The following is a 20,419-nucleotide window of genomic DNA, read 5'->3' as shown; positions in this document are numbered from 1 at the left end:
TTAGTTGAATGATAAAAGTGAAGTGTGTGTAATAGATGCTACATTTGTTATGATGGGTGGTGGTGGCAGCAGTAGTTGTGGTAGAGGAAGAGGTGATGGTGGAAGTTGTAGGAAATCTCTCAGGACCATCACACCACAGGTGCCATTTACACTGCAGTTATGCTTGCAAAGGTGCCATTTGTATTGACTATGACAAGAGTGATGCCACCTGAATTTTCACCCTGCTCCTTTGGTGGAAGTGGCAGTGGTTATTACATTTTGTCAAAATGCAACTCCAACTTGCAAGTTAATGTTAATAAGTTAATAAGTTAATAAGTTAATGTTAATAGCTGGCAAGTGAATTCAGAGTTCCCAGAACAGGAAAAAAAAATTGTTGGAAGCTGCAAGAAAAGACATTCCTCCCTGAACCCTGCAATTCAAGCCAAAATGGTGGCAAAAGAGCTCTTTCTAAAAACTATCTGATAGAGGTCTACCACTTTGACAGCGCCACAACTTAGGTTTTTAAATCAAACCTAAGGTGTGCCTTCAGCATTTCTTTTAAGCTCACCCAGCCAAATAATTTTCCTTTTGAAAGTAGAAGGGAGAATGTTGCTTACTAGCTATGTTAAATTGCTCTTGTGTGAACCTTGATTACAGGCAGTCTTCTCGTATTCCACTGAGCACTGGATAGTGGAACACCTCCAGGATGTACTGACCATGAATCCCTTAAAAGAGACTTCAGTTTCACAATAGTGGCCAATGGCATTTAGTCATTGATGGATGTATTCAGCCAAATACATTTATTGGACCATATTTTAGATTTGACAGGAACCACCGAGATACAAATTGGCCTTAGTCTTAACCAAATTCTAACTGCTTTTGATAACCTAATTCTGATATTATCCAACAACTAAAGGCATCTCATCCCTGGCAGGAAGCCAACTGCCTCGGGATGGTTGTTAAGGCACCACCAATAAACCTGTGTACTAAGAAAACATCCCAGACAGCTAAGTTTGGCAAGTGCACTTAGAAACCACAGGAAAAGTGGCTAATCACTGATTTTACTCGTACCTTTTAAGTTTGCCCAGAATTTCAAATGTAGAAACTTGTGTTTCTTTTCCATGCTCTTAGGGCTGCCAGGATAATCCATTGGGTCTATTTAGAAAGTCATTTACACAAACAGGAAAAGATTGCGGAAGATTGAATGTATGAAAAACAGTTTCCTCAGCCTCAAGTTAATTTCTAAGAGTCATTGATAATTTTATTTTTGCCTAATTAGTCTTACATCATTAATTTCTTCCAAGTGATTCATTCAACATTGCTCCAAAGCAATAAATAGAAAAACAGAGAGGGAATTTACTGGGTTGTTAAGAGTATAAGTCTTCTCAGGGGTGCGAATAATATGTATTCAGATTATTCTCATTTTAATCATGGTGTAGGGTAAGATCTTTGCAAAGATAAATGTCTATTTTAATCTATTACTTGACTTGTAGACCCTCCATGTTAGTTGAAATGAAGTGAATAAACTTTTTTGTTTTAGCAACATGAAAAGTAATGAAAACATTAATTTCTCTATCTCTACATACATATGTAGTTATCAGTCACCAATGTGAACTTAACTTAGAGTATCACCTTGTTACCTTCTAGTACCCAACATTTTAGATAAATATGTACCTTCCCAGCCAGAGTCATGCCTGCTGTTTGCTCACAGGACATATAACCATGACATGTAAATGAGACAAATGTACTTAAAAATGATTGACTTTATTATGAACAGGAAATGAGTAATGATTACCTATGATTTTTTTTTTTTTGGATTGGGAAGCAGTAGCCAAATGATGAAAGGAATTTTCTCTTGTTTTTTCAATCTCGAGACAAAAAAAAAACTATAATCTTGGTCATGTCATTCTTGTTTCATGTTAACTTACTAACTTGAGAAAAGATACTGATTTCTGTGATTGTAAATATTGAGAATCCCCCATTGATTTTATGCTGTAACAACTTTTATTACATTATTTTATTAAATGGGTGAGTTACAGATATGGAATCTACTAGGTGTATATTATATGTGCAGGTACTAATGACATCACAGGGCCCAACACATAGTAGGCATTTGGCGGACTCTTTAATGAGTGACTGCGTGTTGAGCTTTAGGGTAGAACTTTGAGTTAGGATGGTGCGTAGATACAACATTTTGTTCCCGCTGTCCTTTCTTCCCAGTAATCTCCAGATTTGAGCTCAAAAGTTGTATTCATCATAGCAGCTTTGGAAAAAAATTAAATCTATGTAAAATACAAATTATGTGGAAAAATTGTACACAGATTTACACTTTTAAAATTTTATGTTAAAATATGATTTTTAAGTTCTGGTTTGTTTTCTCCTATAAGAGCAGATGATTTGACAACACTGGGACCCACTTCCTATGTGGCAGTGATTGGTTGGAACCAGGTGGTAGCTGCCCTGTTTGGTGAAGCCTGGGCGCTCCGCTTTCACAGTCCTACACCTGGCCTGCTTCACAGGCATTTGAGACTAACCCGTGTTGTAGATTTTGAACCCTAAGCCAAGTCTATCTGCTAGAATACATTTTCATTCCAGTATGATTTGTTCAAATAATATAGTTTATGTTTTTTAAAAAGTCTTCATCTTGGAATGCTCGTTCTGTTTAATCCTAAGGATTAGAATTCCTTTATGATAGTTACAATGTATGACTTTTATGTTCCATAAGTAAAGCAATACTGAAAATTTGTGAAAACTTAACATTTTAGTATTAACTAATTGAGACATTTGGCTATGGTTGAGCTGTTCTCTCTATTTACATTTCTTTCCAATACTTCTGGATGCAGTACATGGTAGGCACTGACAATTTGCTTTTATGCACTGGAGCTGTCATCACTGTACTGTACATTCTGCTGCCATGTTGAAGGGTAAAATGAAACTTAATTTAGGATGAGGGTTATATTAACAATTCACTAGTAGGAGATGCTCAGAGTACTTGGAAATAGATTTTTCTTCACTTGAAATAGAAAATTAATTTTAAATGTGCTTCCTAAAACAGATTAGAACCCCAATAATTCTTTGATTTCTTCCATTGATGGCTTTTGTGAATATCATGGTAAAATTTTGAACAGTTAAGAGTTAGGGATATTACAGTAGCTAATAATGACTGACTAAGAAGGAAGCCTTATTACGTGGCTTGAGATTTCAGCTATTTAAAAAAACTTCAGTTTACTTAGGAGTAAAAGTTTGATAAAACACAGTATCTCATTTTTTGAATGAATTATTTATTAAACAATTAGCATTGAGTGTCTTCTATATTCAGGTACTTTTCTGGGGACATCATAGTGAACAAAGCAGACAAGAATCCCTGTACTTGAGGACTTACATACTGGTGGGGGGAATAATGAACAAGATAAGGCCTATACTATGTTTGTGATAAGTACTGAAAAGGGATGTGAAGCTAGGAAAGGGGTTAGGAGGTACAGGGGTTCCAGTGTTAGGTAGGTTTCACTTCAAAGGTGTCATTCAAGTATAGTCTTGGAGGATTTATGTGAGCAAGGCAAGAACCTATTCCAGGCATAGGGAACAGCAGGTACAAGGACTCTCAATTAGGTGTGTGCCTGGTGTGTTGCAGGGGTAGTGAGAAGGCCAGTCTTAATGGGTCAGAGTAGGCAATGGAAGGCCAGATAGATTACATAGTTTTTTATCCATGGTCAGTATTTGGGCTTTTCCTCTGAAATGAGAGCCATTGGAGAGTAATGAGCAGTGGAGTGATATGAACTGGCTTACATCTTAAGAGGTGACTCCAGCTGCTGAAAGGGAGGCTGGGTGGAAAGTTGTTGCCATAGAGATGAGTGATAATAATGACTTGGACTAGAGCATTAGTCACACAGGTCATGAGAAGTAGTTGGCTTCTGCGTGTATTTTAAGATAGAGCCAATGGGATTTGCTGATGGGTTGGATAGAGATGTGAGGGAAATAGAAAAGGCAATGATGACTCTTAAGATTTTGGCCTAAACAGAAGAATGGAATTGCCATTTACTAGGGTAAGGAAGAAGGTGAAGTGGGGGAAAAAGACTTGTGGGGGAAGTAGCAGAAACTCAGTTCTGCGTATGTTAATTCCAAGATGCCTGTTAGGCATCAAATGGAGAGACCCAAAAGGTAGCTGGATATGTGTGTCTGGAGTTTAGGAGAAAGGACTAAGATGGAGATACATATTAGGGAATCTCAACATAATAAATTTTTTTTTTATTATTATACTTTAAGTTCTAGGGTACATGTGCACAACGTGCAGGTTTGTTACATATGTAGACGTGTGCCATGTTGGTGTGCTGCACCCATTAACTCATCATTTACATTAGGTATATCTCCTAATGGTATCCCTCTCTCACACCCTACAATAGGAACACAGTGTGTGGTAATCCCCTTCCTGTGTCCAAGTGATCTCATTGTTCAGTTCCCACCTATGAGTGAGAACAGGCAGTATTTGGTTTTCTGTTCTTGCAATAGTTTGCTGATAATGATGGTTTCCAGCTGCATCCATGTCCCTACAAAGGACATGAACTCATCCTTTTTTATGGCTGCATTGTATTCCATGGTGTATATGTGCCGCATTTTCTTAATCCAGTCTGTCACTGATGGACATTTGGGTTGATTCCAAGTCTTTGCTATTGTGAATAGTGCCGCAATGAACATACGTGTGCATGTGTCCTTGCAGCAACATGACTTACAATCCTTTGGGTATATCCCCAGTAGTGGGATGGCTGGGTCAAATGGTATTTCTAATTCTAGATCCTTGAGGAATCGCCACACTGTTTTCCACAATGGTTGAACTAGTTTACAGTCCCACCAACAGTGTAAAAGTGTTCCTGTTTCTCCACATCCTCTCCAGCACCTGTTGTTTCTTGATTTTTTAATGATTGCCATTCTAACTGGTGTGAGATGGTATCTCATTGTGGTTTTGATTTGCATTTCTCTGATGGTGAGTGATGATGAGCATTTTTTCATGTGTCTGTTGGCTGTATGAATGTCTTCTTTTGAGAAGTGTCTGTTCATATCCTTTGCCCACTTTTTGATGGGGTTGTTTGTTTTTTTCTTGTAAATTTGTTTGAGTTCTTTGTAGGTTCTGGATATGAGCCCTTTGTCAGATGAGTAGATTGCAAAAATTTTCTCCCATTCTGTAGGTTGCCTGTTCACTCTGAGGGTAGTTTCTTTTGCTGTTTAAACTAAAGAAGCTCTTTAGTTTAATTAGATCCCATTTGTCGATTTTGGCTTTTGTTGCTGTTGCTTTTGGTGTTTTAGACATGAAGTCCTTGCCCATACCTATGTCCTGAATGGTATTACCTAGGTTTTCTTCTAGGGTTTTTATGGTATTAGGTCTAACATTTAAGTCTCTAATCCATCTTGAATTAATTTTCGTATAAGGAGTAAGGAAAGGATCCAGTTTCAGCTTTCTACTTATGGCTAGCCAGTTTTCCCAGCACCATTTATTAAATAGGGAATCCTTTCCCCATTTCTTGTTTTTGTCAGGTTTGTCAAAGATCAGATGGCTGTAGATGTGTGGTATTATTTCTGAGGGCTCTGTTCTGTTCCATTGGTCTATATCTCTGTTTTGGTACCAGTATCATGCTGTTTTGGTTACTGTAGCCTTGTAGTATAGTTTGAAGTCAGGTAACGTGATGCCTCCAGCTTTGTTCTTTTGGCTTAGGATTTTCTTGGCAATGCGGGATCTTTTTTGGTTCCATATGAACTTTAAAGCAGTTTTTTCCAATTCTGTGAAGAATAAATATTTTTTTAAAAAAACATTTGGATGAGATCACCAAGGACGTGAACACAGACAGGAGAAAAGATCCCTGGGGAACTTTTGTAATTATTAGTTAGGGAAGCAGCCAGGGAGACTGAGAGGTTACAGTCATAGAGGTCAGAGGAGAACCAGGTGGGAGTGGTGTCCTAAAAAACAAGGGAAAAGGGTGTTTCAAGGAGAAGCAGGTGATCAACTTTATCAGATGCTGTTGCTGGACCTTGTGAAATTAGATCTGAGGACAGGCTATCGGATTTGGCATTGGAAGTCATTTCTTATTTCGATAAAGAGGGGTTTTGGTGGAGAGGTGAAAGCAAAAAGTTGATTATAGAGGGCTTAAAGAGAAAATGGAAAGAAAGAATTTGAGGTAATAGGTGTAGAGCACTCTTTCAAAGAACTTTGCTGTAAATGGAAGTAAAGAAATGGAATGGCGACTGGAGGAGGAGGTAGATCTATAGAGTTATTATTCTTACCTCAATTTCCAGTGCAACCAGATGCTTCACTTTATATCCAAAACACTTCATAGACATTTTTCTTTAAAATGAGTGGAAGAAAGTGGTCTGTTGTGTCTTTGGACACTCCCAACATTTAGTGGTTGGGGAGATGAGGAAGAATCAGCAAAGGAAAGTGAGGTTAAGTTTTGGAGGAAAATAAAAGGAAAGTTTCAGCATATTATTTGTAGTAGTTCCAGGTACAGCTAGTATTAAAGGAAGGCATTCCTTGACATTTGGGATGAACTAACTTTACAGAGTCACACAGGTCTTTTGAATGCAGGATGTCTGAACCTTTCTGTGCTCATGTGCCTGTCTAGCTCTAAGAAGGGTAGAACAACATGGAGCGGTACATTTGCAGCTTTTGCCCATGCTCCCGCACTGACCCCTGCTTTTTTTAAAGAGAGAGCACTTCCCAGGACCCGGCAGAAGTCAGCTTGAGAAATGCTGCTTTCTGGGTCGCAGTGCCTTAACAGTTCTTTGGGTGCCTCAACAGTTCTTTGGGGGCACGGGTCAGATCAGTAAGTCAGGAAGCACAAGATTTTGACAAAGAGAAGTTTCTTCAAATAAGTTGTTGGTGGTTTGTATTTTTCCCCTCGAAAATTCCTCACTGACAGATTAACTGAGATTCTCAGGAAATTGTCCATTACACAAATGGAGAGTGGCCTCATTCTTAATGATAGTTTAAGTGTTAGTCTTTCATTTCTTTTCAAATAGAAGATGCTCTTTTCAAACTATAGTAAGATTCCTGTTACCTGACAGCTTACCAACCAGAAGACCATAAATGACATTTTGGGTTTCACCTAGTACAGATCATCAGAATGTTGAGACCAGGTTCCCTATGAAGAGGAAACTGGGCTGTCTTGACTAAGGAAATGGTAACCCAGAGCCTCCCCTTACAGACCTGAAAGGAAACCCTCAGTAGTAAAACTCTGTAGAATGTCAAAATCAGAAAGAACTCTGAATATAACTGAGTTGAAGTTTTTCACTTTTACCTACAAAGACATTGAAACCCAGAAAGCTAGTGATTTCCAAATCCAGAAACTATCTAATCTATCAACAGAGAGTTGAGGCTCAAACCGATTTCTCTGAGTCCCAGAATCGTCTTGAAATTTGTCGGTAAGATTTGTGCCAGTAGCTTCCCTGAGCAAGCCTTGTTTCACCCTGAAAACCTGCTTTTCCAAAGCCTCCTGCAGTTAGAGGCATGTCTCTTAACAGAGCCAGATTTAGAATCCTCCTTCATGGTAAGTCTTCAGGGGGAGTCAAGATAGCCCTAAATTTGGAGTGCAGAGGCTTTCATTCACAGTTTTCCACTTCTTCTCTGACCATAAGCAAACCACATTACCATTCTGAGTCTCATTTGTTATTCTTTTTTTTAATCTGGAAAAAAATAGGTGTAGTATTTATCTTTCTGTCTGACGTGGTATTTTGAGGAGATCTCATTGTTGCAGAAGCGCTGTGGAAACTAAAGCATTATGCAAATATAGGGACTTATTGTTAAGGTTTCACAAGGAACTAGTTTCTGCATCCTGCAAAGACACATTTGCATTCAGAGCGAGATCCATGTGTTTCATTCTTCTGTTCTCCCATAATAACTTACAGAATAAATATTTGTTAAATAATGGAGCACTTTTATCACCTGTAGCAAGAGGGAATATTCATGATAATTCTCCACGTAAGTGGTGGAATAATAGGTACTGTGGAGCTTGCCATGTTTATGTGAGTATCTTCACAGGGCTTTTAACCTAAAAATAGGAGGGAACTCTTATCTGATGTTGCCTCTGACTGAAGTATGGTGTCGGTGAGCCTGGTGATAGTAAGAACCAAAGTGACCTTGAGGCTGGTACAACATGCTGCTCTCATCAAACGGCATTTTAATCTTATTTTAAGGCTCCTTAAACATGATATGTGTATGTGAGAACAATAGAACTTTTTGCCCTCACATATCCCTGTTTCAGTGCTAACAATGAAATTTACCTGAATGTCACCTTTGTGTTTCATCCACATTTGCTAGTGATCTTTTATGGCATCCTTGTTTTCAATGTGGAGAATGAGGTATGAGTGACACACAGTAAGATGAATAACATATGGCATTCCTTTCTCATTCTGTTGATATTTCTGATTGGTTGGTTGAACTTGGAAATTTTATCTTCAGAATTGCTCTGGCCTATTTAATACTTTTAATTTAAGACAATGAGAAAATAGAATTAATACTTTTTTTTTTGATTCATTAACAATGTATACACAAGCTAAATGAAGTCAGCATCAGAGATTGTCCAAACTCTGAAAGGATGCTCTAGAGACCGTCTAACCCAGTCTTCATTTTCCATTGCCCAGCATCACACAGGCTTAGTAAGTGGGCATCCAGATCTTTTCACCTATAGTTAATGGATTTTTATTCTATAAAATATACACATTATTCCAGACTATATTAAGAAGGTTCATGTGAAACTGTCAGCTAGTTGAGTACATCTGCTTTCAGGATGAAGTCTGAAGACCAAATTCTATTTTTAGAGCAGTTAACTACATTCCAAGGTTTAAAGCTACACACAAAAAAATGCCTAGAATATACTTATTCACAAATTTGTGTCTCTTTGAAAGACAGCTCTTAAAAAGCAATGGGCAGGGAACTTCTGGGAAAAGGATGGGGGGTGGGTGGCAGTATCTTCTGATTCAACTCATTAAGACAGAAAAAAATTTAAAAGCCCACAGTAGAAACAAGACAATAAAATCCAACCAGACGCACTTCCCCAGCCCTTCTCTTGCCTTTCTCTCTGGACTTAGTCATTTAAGGTATATCACATTTGTGGCACTAAAAGAAAGCTGAGGGCAGTGGCTCATGCCTGTAATCAGCACTGCGGGAGGCCGAGGAGGGCGGATCATGAGGTCAGGAGATCGAGATCATCCTGGCTAACATGGTGAAATCCCGTCTCTACTAAAAATACAAAAAAAAAAAAAAAAAAAAAAAAATTAGCCAGGTGTGGTGGCATGCGCCTGTAGTCCCAGCTACTCAGGAGACTGAGGCAGGAGAATCTCTTGAACCTGGCAGGCGGAGGTTGCAGTGAGCCGAGATCGCGCCACTGCACTCCAGCCTAGGTGACAGAGCAAGATTCCATCTCAAGAAAAAAGAAAAAAAAAAAAAAAAAGCTGAGGGTGACTATTATCATGTCAGGCAAGAATTCACAATGCAAGGATATAAGGTAATACCCAGCTCACAGTACAATCTCACAGTACCATATTTACATTGCCCAAGTAGTGTTGAATACAGAAGAGAAGCTTAACTTGTTGTTAAATGGATTTTTATTCTATAAACTATACACAATATTCCAGATTATATTAAAGTTCATGTGACATTGTTAGTGAATGAAAAATTAGATGTTTTCTATTACTCAGCAATTTGAACAATAAGTAAGAATTAACGGGAGAAGGGAAAATGGTAGAAAAAAAGGATCTCTGTTTCTTCAAAAGTACATGGTAACATCAAATTGAGCTGAACACACTTGTGTCTCAGGAGGCTCGAGTTTTTCCAGGAAGGAAAATGCCCATGCAAACAAGTTTACCCTAGTGTTTTTCACGTTCCTCCTGGTGTTGGATTTGTCAGAATGTTATTAATGCAGCATAACACAACAAACGTACAAGACTCAGGACCCCCATTTGACTACTGTTTAAGTTGCTCATGCCTCCAATGGTCTCTATCTGGAAGCGGACTTTTTAAATTAAGTCATGTGCAGTTTTCTTAGAAACCATACAAGAGCAGTTTCTAAGGTGGTCTTAAAAGATCTTAACATTGAGTATGAATGATAGGAAATTTCAGCTATTACTTAGATTGTGATTAGGTTGTCAGGTAATGATATACTTTCTATATTACTTTTAATTTTCTTATTTTAGAATCTTTGAGCTAAAATTTTTTAATCCAGTGTATTTGATTTTATAAAAAGATATAGCCCTAATAATGTTGGCTTTGAACAGTCAGTTTAATTTATAAGTTGATAGTTTTTCAAGGGGTGTTAACCTCAAGAATCTGTGCTTCTCTGGGAATTAGCAACAAAGCAGCAAATTATAACTACACGGCCAGTGGATCCCATTGGTGTGGAGCTGTGTACATCTGAGAATCTAGAGCTCCATCTCTATTCTAACAGCACCATCACTTGGAAGGTGGAAAATTTTAGTTAGTCAGTACTTAAAAAAAATCTAAGTTTGTTTTGTTTTGTTTTGAGACGGAGTCTTGCTCTGTCGCCCAGGCTGGAGTGCAGTGGCATGCAAGCTGGGCTCACTGCAAGCTCTACCTCCCAGGTTCACGCCATTCTCCAGCCTCAGTCTCCCAAGTAGCTGGGACTACAGGTGCCCACCACCACGTCTGGCTAATTTTTTTTGTATTTTTAGTAGAGACAGGGTTTCACTGTGTTAGCCAAGATGATCTCAAACTCCTGACCTTGTGATCCTCCTGCCTTGGCCTCCCAAAGTGCTGAGATTGCAGTCGTTAGCTACTACACCTGGCCTTTTTTTTTTAGAGGGAGTGCTGGAGTGCAGCGGCACAATCTTGGCTCACTGCAACCTCTGCCTCCTGGGGTCAAGTGATTCTCCTGCCTCAGCCTCCCGAGTAGCTGAGATTTACAGGCATGCACCACCATACCCAGCTATTTTTTTTGTTTTTTTAATTTTTAGTAGAGATGGGGTTTTGCCCTGTTGGCCAGGCTGGTCTCGAACTCCTGACCTCAGAGGATCCGCCCGCCTCAGCCTTCCAAAGTGCTTGGATTACAGGCGTGAACCACCCGCGCCCGGCCAAAAAAATCTAAGATTAATCTTTACTATGGCAAACTAGTGTGACTGACTTTTCAACCAAACAGATTGGTCATATCAGTTAAAACACTTAAAATGTTTTTCTTTTTTTTTTTTTGCCTGAGCACAGGGGACTTTATTCATGGCATACAACAGGGTTCTACCTCCCTCTTCAGGGTGTCTGTGTGGACATTGTGTGGAGGGGAGATTCTCAGCGTGGTAGGGGACTGAGTGTGGACAGGGACTCCCAGCAGCTGAGGGTATCTTCCTTTCATGATGTCACTGGGGCTGGTGGTCCAGGGATCTTACCCCTTGGAGGCCACGTGGGCCATGAGGTCCACCACCGTATTGCGGTAGCCAAATTCATTGTCATACCAGGAAATGAGCCTGACAGAGTGGTTGTTGAGGGCATTGCCAGCCCCAGCATGGAAGATGGAAGAGTGGGTGTCACTGTTAAAGTTGAAGGAGACAATCTGGTGCTCAGTGTAGCCCAGGATGCCTTTGAGGGGCCCTCTGACGCCTGCTTCACCACCTTCTTGATATCCTCATATTTGGCAGGTTTCTCCAGATGGTAGGTCAGGTCCACAACTGACACATTGGCGACGGGGACATGGAAAACCATGTCAGTGAGCTTCCTGTTCATCTCGGGGATGACCTTGCCCACAGCCTTTAGCAGTGCCAGTAGATGCAGGGATGATGTTCTGGAGAACCCCACAGCCATCATGCCACAGTTTCCCTTGGGGCCATCCACAGTCTTCTGGGTGGCAGTGATGGCGTGGACTGTGGTCATGAATCCTTCCATGATGCCTAAGTTGCCATAGATAGCTTTGGCCAGGGGTGCTAAGCAGTTGGTGGTATAGGAGGCACTGCTGACGATCTTGAGACTGTTGTCATACTTCTCATGGTTCATGCCTATATGAACATGGGGGTCTCAGCAGAGGGGGCAGAGATGATGACCCTTTTGGCTCCCTGCTGCAAGTGAGTCCCAGCCTTCTCCATGGTCGTGAAGGTACTGGTGGACTCCACAATGTACTGAGCATCAGCATTGCCCCATTTGATTTTGGTGGGATCTCACTCCTGAAAGATGGTGATGGGATTTCCATTGATGACAAGCTTCCCATTCTCAGCCTTGATAGTGCCGTGGGATATGCCATGGGTGGAACCATACTGGAACATGTAGACTATGTAGTTGAGGTCAAGGGAGAAGTCATTGTTGGCGAGAACATCTACTTTACTGGAGTTAAAAGCTGCCCTAGTGACCAGCGCCAAACCCTTTTACTGTGGCCTTCACCTTCACCTTCACCTTCACCAGGGATGTGGCTAGCACTGCACGAAAAGATGTGGCTGTCTCTTGAACGGGAGGAGCAGAGAGCCTTAAGATTCTGCATGTTTATATAAACATAGCCCTAGAATGGTCTGTTTCACTCATTTACCCACTCAGCATTTCCAGAGTGGTGTGCTTCTATGTGAAACACATGGTCAGGTACAGGGAAACTGAGATGTATGTTAACACAAGCTTCTGCCCATAACTGACTTTCAATTACAGAAACCTGAAAACTCAAAACCAAGACTGGATGAGAAGGGCTCATATGGGTGCTATAGGAGCTAGAAGAGCTTCTAAGTTGAGTTGGGTGCCTGGTCAAGGCTTCCCTTGAGAAAGAGCCAGAGAAGGGTGTTAGAGACATGGCGTCCAGCAAGGAGTGGAGGGAGATGACCCAAAATGGATGTCTGCTGCTTTTTCATGTATCATTTTAATGTGTTATTTCCCATTATTCCAAATTCCTATAAAAGTGCACTGCTATTTAAATATGGTAAAGGTACCTTATTAAGTTCTTCTGCTTGTGGGATACTCTAGAGTCTACCTAGTCCTTACCCATTTGCTCAATGTAAAATAGTTTATTGCATTTTTTATGCTGACATCCTGGTTTGTTGTAGAAAGTGGTCTGTTTTTAGGCTAAAGAGAAATTTAAATTCACTTCTCTCAAAAAGAACTCTGGAGATAAGTTCATATAAAACATTATCTTCAACAGCTCCCACTGTTTATATGATTTGATGCCCCACTGAGCCGCCACAGGAAGCTTCAAACACATCTTGGCTCACACTTTTTCAGACCAAGGTTACTTGTCTTCTGATGAGACTCCCCAAGGTTTCAGTACTTAGGAAAAGCTCGCTTAGAGAAACAAGTAGAGAGGATTGCCTGAAGTTTATGCAGCCCCTCTTTCTTCTTAGAAATTCCAGGCATTTATCTATCCTTGGATTAAGCCAGATCACCAAAATGAGGAATTCTTGACTGACCTCATCCTGACCCCTCATGAAACAGAGTGAAGTGCTTACTCTCTTCTACCAGAGCCTCCAGCCCCAACCTCCTCTGAGTGATGTTGTAACACTCAGCCCTACAAAACTCCCCGTTGTATAGCTGATGTCTTCACTCAGTCCCTAAACACAGGGCCCTCTTTACAAAGACCTATAGGAGAAATGACTCCTTGGTCTCAGTGCCAGGAACAATTGTTCTCATCCAAGCAATGAGTTTGCTGTGAGCTTTATGCTACATGAACCACCAACCTGATCTCTGTTGCTAGGAAACTGAGAGACAGGGCAGCAGGCTTGCCTCTGGCACGGGTACCAAACTTCTCAGCTTTGATTTCTTTGTTAGCCCCACTTCTGTCTTTACCTTATTTTGTAAGCTCTTATTTTTCTTCTCATTTCCTCTCCTATTTTAGGCTATTGAATTACCTGAGTTTTTGTAAGCTACTGAAATTCTTTAAGGAATAAATTTGAGGTATAAACATGAATTAAGTATCCTTAGTTACTCTGTTTAGAGGACAAAACATATACAAATTACTAGTTTTCACATAACAACTATACTCAATAGAGCTGGCATTAAAACTGCTACTCTTGTGAATATGACTGAACTATACATTCTGTGTCAGGGGTCTTGACTAACTTGGTCACCTCTCTATCTCAGTTGCTAGTGCTGTGCTTGGCATGTAGCAGATGCTCAGTACATATTTCCTCAGCGATTTGAACAAACGGTCTTTCAGTAACTAAAGTTTACCAGTGGTACAGTCTGTGGCTGCTCAGAAGCAAAGTGAAGGCCTAATGCTCTGGTGTTTCCTCTACCTTTTTTGGACACGGGTTGGGGTGTAGGACACTGCTGACCCCCCCTGATGCTCTCCTGTCTCTGTCTCTGCAGACTCACATTTCAAGACTCCCTCCCGGTGCGGTGGCAGGACAGTCCGTGGCAATTGAAGGTGGGGTGTGCCGCCTGGAGAGCCCAGTGAACTGACCCTTCGGGCTGAGTTTGAAGCGTCTGAGAGGCGTTTCAGAACCTGAGCTTTTTGGGATTTTTAACTGAAGTTGGCTGTTTTATCTTTCTTGTTTTACAATTCCTATTGCAACCTCGTGCACTGCTCGAGACACAAGTGCTGCTGTAGTTAGCGCTTAGTGACACGCGGGCCTTTGGCGGGTGAGCGGGACTGTGTGTGTGTGTGTGTGTGTGCATGTGCGCACATGTGTGCGTGTGTGTATGTGTGGAGTATGTGTGTTTGCTTCTCCCTGGATGAAATAGAAAATCCTCATTGTGTGACCAGGAATGGTTAAATCATCTTTACAAAATGTGTGCTTTAACTGTTTACAAGTAAAACCTAAAGTTGCAGGAAACATTTTTTATTTCATAAAGAGGTACCAACTGTCGCTGATGTAATGTGTCAGAACTGAAGAGTAAATCTACTTGTTTAAATGACTTGACAGTGGTAGTGCTTCATTTAATAACAGTGATAAGTAATAAAATGTTTTTATTTGTTAACCAGTTTAAGTGGATCCTGTGGTAACTTAAACTGTTGTTCTCATCCCTTATACGGGGCATTTTTCTTTAACAAAGAATGGTTTCAGTGAAACAATCTAGCAGAGAATTAATGTCAGAACCTTTTTAAATAATAGTCTGATTGATACAGTTTGTACTTCTTTCATCAAGCTTTTCTAAGCTTAAATATTGCATAGCTTCGAGCTGTATGGACTATATTATGAAAGAATATGTAAAGAGAACATACAGTAATGCACAGTCCTTAATTTGTGTATAATGGAATGTTATTTACAATATAACACTGTAAATAAGAAAGCAAAGTTTATGGGAAAATTCAATATTATCTTTGTTTTTGTTTAAATATATTTTTAAGATAAAGGCACAAAAATAAAAGAAGTGTATTACTGGGTATAGTATGTGACTCCTCTTCTCAGACTAATAAATTATCTTTTGAATCCTTGATTGGACAGTTGTTATTTATTTTGTTTATAAAATGTTCTCCCGGAAATCATACCATTATTAATCTTGCTGTTATTCTAATTGTTCCAAGGCCAGTCTTACGCAGTTAAAGAAGACACTGGCAAGATGAAAGTTGAACTTAGTACATGACTGAATGGTCAATAATGGAAGTCCCAAAATTTCTGTTGCAATTTGATAAAAATAACAAAGAGAAGGAATAAGAACACTTTGCTTTGAAAAATTGTAGTGGCAGCTAAAAGCTCGATAGTTTCAGTTGATAAATTACTTCTAAATGTTGTATTCAGGGATTCTGGAGCCACGTAAGAAAACCAAGACTTTCCTTTTGATTTTTTTTTTTTTAATGTAAGAAGTAGTTATCAAGAAGATACTAAAGATAGACTCGCTCAAGGGGAGGAAGTTCCCTGCACCATGTAATCATGGCTCTGGGCGGTAACTGATAAAGCCCAGATAAAATTATACACTTGACATCAATGTATGGCCAAATTATAAAGGAAAGACAACCAAAATGGAGTGGGTGTAAATATGAATAATTTGAGAGTTGCCGATTTGTATTCCTGGTACAGGCAATTACATTTGTCTTGCTGTGCTCTCATAGACAGGTTGGTGCCATGGTATCTGTTTCCCATTCTTAATCAGGCTGAGAACTTAGTGAGAGATGGGCTGGCTGGTGGGGAGCCTTTGGCTTCAAAAGCTTTCGAAGACCTGTTACCTGTTGGCAGAGATTTTTCAGGAACTGGATTGGATCACATAAAACTATCAGGACACTTTGGAGTCTGAAAATCGTCTGACCAATTTCACCAGGAATGCCACTTCTTTCATCTCCTTTTGCCTTTTCTCCATTTATATTTAAAAGTCTGAGCTTGTTAAGGACCCCTTTTATTAAGAGTTTAAAAACTGGCCAGTATAAAAGAGTACAGCCTCTCCAAGAACAGTTTGTCAAGACTTTACTCTCCAATTTTCTAAACTTTTTTAAAGGAATATTGTGAAGCCAAGAGGGGGAACATAGTGATATTCAGAATCATGGAGGCAAAAATATAACAGGTAATATAAGTTCCTTCCTTATCAGATCAGATATTAAAGATCAGCTACTGGAACCAGAGAATACTGAGAGATGTAAAGTCAACTTCATTTCACACTAGAGTAGAAAAGGTAAAAACAGATAGGGAAATAACCTCATTCTCTAGTCTGGCTTATGTCACCAAGAACCTGAAGCTGTGTATTAAGTTGCCCACTTTTAACATGGATACTTTTAACTGTGGGCCTATATTTGATTTCTTTGTAAGGTCTGAGTGCTGGATATCTGGTTCTCTTGAGTACCATTAAGCCTAGTCTGGATTCCTCAAGGTGGTCACTGACCTAGCTCTGGGTTTGGAAACAGGGGCATCTCCAGGGCTTGGTGAGGAGGCAAGAGCATGTGGTTTTGCTTAAGGCACCTGGAGCGCCTGTGCTGATTGGGCTGTCTTGTCAGCTCTGCCACTGCTTTCTCTGCCTTCAGTATGTCTGCCTATGGCAGGCCCTTTCTTACCTTCTAATTACCACTTCTGAATGTGAACTTGATGTGGAGAAAGGAAAACACTTATACTCTGCTGGTGGTGATGTAAATTATGTCAGCCACTGTGGAAAGCAGCCTGGAGATTTCTCAAAGAACTTAAAATGGAACTACCATTCAACCCAACAATCCCGTTACTAGGTATATACCTAAAGAAATGTAAGTCATTCTGCTGTAAAGACAATACATGCGTATGTTCATTGCAGCACTATTCACAATAGCAAAGACATGGAATCAACCTAGATGTCCATCAGCAGTGAACTAGATAAAGAAAATGCGGTACATATACACCATGGAATACTACACAACCATAAAAAAGAACGAAATCGGCTGGGCACGTTGGCCCACGCCTGTAATCCCAGCACTTTGGGAGGCCAAGGCGGGCGGATCACCTGAGGTCAGGAGTTTGAGACCAGCCTGGCCAACATGGTGAAACCCCATCTCTACTAAAAAATACAAAAATTAAGCTGAGAGTGGTGGTGGGTGCCTATAATCCCAGCTAATTGGGAGGTTGAGGCAAGAGAATCACTTGAACCTGGGAGGCAGAGGTTGCAGTGAGCCAAGATCATGCCATTGCACTCCAGCCTAGGTGACTGAGTGAAACTTCATCTCCAAAAAAAAAAAAGAATGAAATCATGTCCTCTGTGGCAACATGAATGGAGCTGGAGGCCATTATCCTAAGCAGAGAATCAAATACTGCATATTCTCACTTATAAGTGGGAGCTAAACTAAACACTGAGTTCACGTGGACTCAAAGAAGGGAACAATCGACACCAAGGCCTGCTTGAGGGTGGAGGGTGAGAAGAGGGTAAGAATTGAAAAACCACCTATCAGGTCCTATGCTGATTAACTGGGTGATAAAATTATCTGTAAACCAAACCCCCACAACACTCTACCCATGTAACAAACCTGCATACCTACACCCTGAACCTAAAATAGTAGTTGGAAAGATAGAAAATGAATGTGAAATTGAATTTGGATATCAATATCTGTTAGAAATTTTTACAAAGTGTGTATAAATAAGTCCTAGATGCTAGTCTGAGGGGCTTGTCTGTGAGCAAAGTGAATGAATTTTGGTTTATGGATATGAGGACATCTCTCGACGCTACTCAAAAGCCTTTTTTGCATAATTCCCAGTTTTCTGCCACATTTGAGAGTGGTAATTTTTTTTTTTTTTTTTTTTTTTTTTAAGACTTCGAGACGGAGTCTCGCTCTGTCGCCCAGGCTGGAGTGCAGTGGCACGATCTCGGCTCACTGCAAGCTCCGCCTCCCGGGTTCACGCCATTCTCCTGCCTCAGCCTCCAAGTAGCTGGGACTACAGGCGCGCACCACCACGCCCGGCTAATTTTTTGTATTTTTAGTAGAGACGGGGTTTCACCGTGTTAGCCAGGATGGTCTCGATCTCCTGACCTCGTGATCTGCCCGCCTCGGCCTCCCAAAGTGCTGGGATTACAGGCTTGAGTCACCGTGCCCAGCAAGAGTGGTAATATTGCATACCAGTGACCTGCAGATGAGTGAGGTCCCTCTGTTTTAACACTGGATGGAAGGAGGGAAGAAGGAAGGGAGGGAGTGAAGAACAGAAGATGTAGAAAAGAGCATCATTCTTGAATCGAGAGTATATTAATAATTGTGGGATCTTTCATTTTTTGACTTGGCCATTTTTATTACAAAGGTAGTCTGTGCTTATTAGGAAAAAAATTAGAAAATAGATAAGGAAAATGTTAAAAATTTAAATTTTAAATAAAAATTTTGCTCATAATCCTACTTCCCTGGAGGCAACCCTTAATAAACACCCTTCAGATAGATTCTTTTTATGCATGAATTTTCTATGTATGTTTAACACAAAAAAAGGGTGCTATATTGAACTCCCAATGGGGTTCTATAGCCTGCAGTTTTCATTTAATAATATCACAAAAAGATGACCAGACCTACAAGTTTACACCATCCCTCATTTACTGCTTCCCCATACAATGCTGGCTCAGCCTAATGATGCCCAGTATATATATTTGTATCCTTAAACTTTTGGGGAAATCTATGACAGCGCTGAGCAGAATAACCAATGTCCCTATTTTCAGGCTACAGGTGCATACAACAAGCACTGTGGTAAGGTCTCAACCAATGAAAGCCAGCCCGGAAGGCATCCTAGAGCAGGCAATGGTCATTGCTCTTGGACCTCACTGTTTCAGTATCCCCCACACAACTTCGACAGGCCTTTTCCAGATGATGGAAAGCTGTTCTGTCTCTGGGTGCTGCAGGCCACAAATGCCAGGGAATCAGTACTCCCTAGAAGTTGGTGTGTACCTTGGCCAGCTCCTTGCTCCTTGGGTGCAATAATACCAAATATGTGTTTTGCAGTTTTTGACAGAGTTCCCCCAGGAATTAAACTTCAGCTTCCCGCTCTGGTAGTTGACTTAGTACACCTTGCGTTGGCTTTCTTCCCTTTTCTGGTTCCTTCTCGACTCTCCTACCTGGATTTACTGAAATCATCTCCCAAATGAACTCCTTGGAGTCAACTCCTTATCTCAGGGTTGCTTCTGGAGGACTTCAAACTGAAACACACTCCACTCCACATGTATCTTGGCCACTAGGGTTTTTAGGCCCTCCACTGAGGGTGGACTCACCGGTCTGTTTATGCCCCTCACTCTTCCTGACATCTGCTCCTGCTCAACCATTTTCATCCATAACATTGGAGGTCCATTCTCCGAGTGATAAGGCTGGTCTTGCCACAAAAGTGTGTGAAGAGTTTGCAACTAAGTCAGTGTTAACAGGCACCAGACTGCTGGAGACAAACACTTTTAAGGATATGGTGAAAAACAGAAGCTGAAGAGTGACAGTGCTTCAAGGACTGGCGGATGCCTTCAAGGAAATGACCTGGAATTGAGTTAACCGTAGTTGGAAGAAGCTTTAGCCAAAGGCGTTTCATGACTTTAAGAAATTCGAAGAGGCCAGAATAGTGTCCTGTGTCACGAACACATTTTCACGATGTGCATTCCTTGGCAGCCTCACACAACACCCGTTTCCAAAAGGGCATCTCTCAAGTCTGGCTGTTCATAACATAATTTCATGGTAAATTTTTTTAAATGTCTTCCAAAATGTTTCTTAAAACTAAATGTTTAAGTAAGGCACATCAGCTTTGTTCTGACATAAATCCTATAAACGCTCAACACTGGAGTCCCTTCTGGCTGCAAAGCCCAGACTTCCTGTTCACCTTGAGGTTGCAGTGGCTGGTGGAGGACCTTCAGAGGGAGCAGAGGTGGAAGCCACTCCGTGTCGCAGGAACACTGGCCCAAGACAAGGCTGAGCCCAGCAGCAATGAAACCCTGTGTTTATGATTAATGTATATGATTACTTTGTCTTCCTTTATATCCTAAACCTTTCCCAGAAGCTGATTAACCAGGGGAAAGAGGTATGGGTAGGTAAATGTAGTGGGCTATAGTGGGAGTGAGTGGGAGTTTGGAAACATAAAGTTAATAATATCACATTAATATTTGTTCTGGGGCCTTAAGAATTATTAAGGAACACACCACCCCTCCCCAGCACTT

The 20,419-nt window shown here is 40.6% G+C and overlaps 1 protein-coding gene across 4 annotated transcripts in view; it reads left to right on the top strand.

The window, feature by feature from the left end:
- TASP1 (taspase 1) overlaps window positions 1-15,312 on the top strand; it is a 261,785-nt gene extending 246,473 nt beyond the window's left edge. For all 4 annotated transcript variants that reach the window (XM_025400222.1, XM_025400225.1, XM_025400224.1 and 1 more), the window contains one exon: window positions 14,240-15,312. In XM_025400222.1, coding sequence (XP_025256007.1) covers window positions 14,240-14,332 — 93 coding nt within the window. In that variant the 3' untranslated portion in view covers window positions 14,333-15,312. The remainder of the gene's footprint in view (window positions 1-14,239) is intronic.
- The last annotated feature ends 5,107 nt before the right edge of the window (window positions 15,313-20,419 follow it).

Source organism: Theropithecus gelada, chromosome 10, assembly GCF_003255815.1.
Source record: "Theropithecus gelada isolate Dixy chromosome 10, Tgel_1.0, whole genome shotgun sequence".
NCBI lineage: Eukaryota > Metazoa > Chordata > Mammalia > Primates > Cercopithecidae > Theropithecus > Theropithecus gelada.
This window is presented reverse-complemented; position numbering and strand designations above follow the sequence as displayed.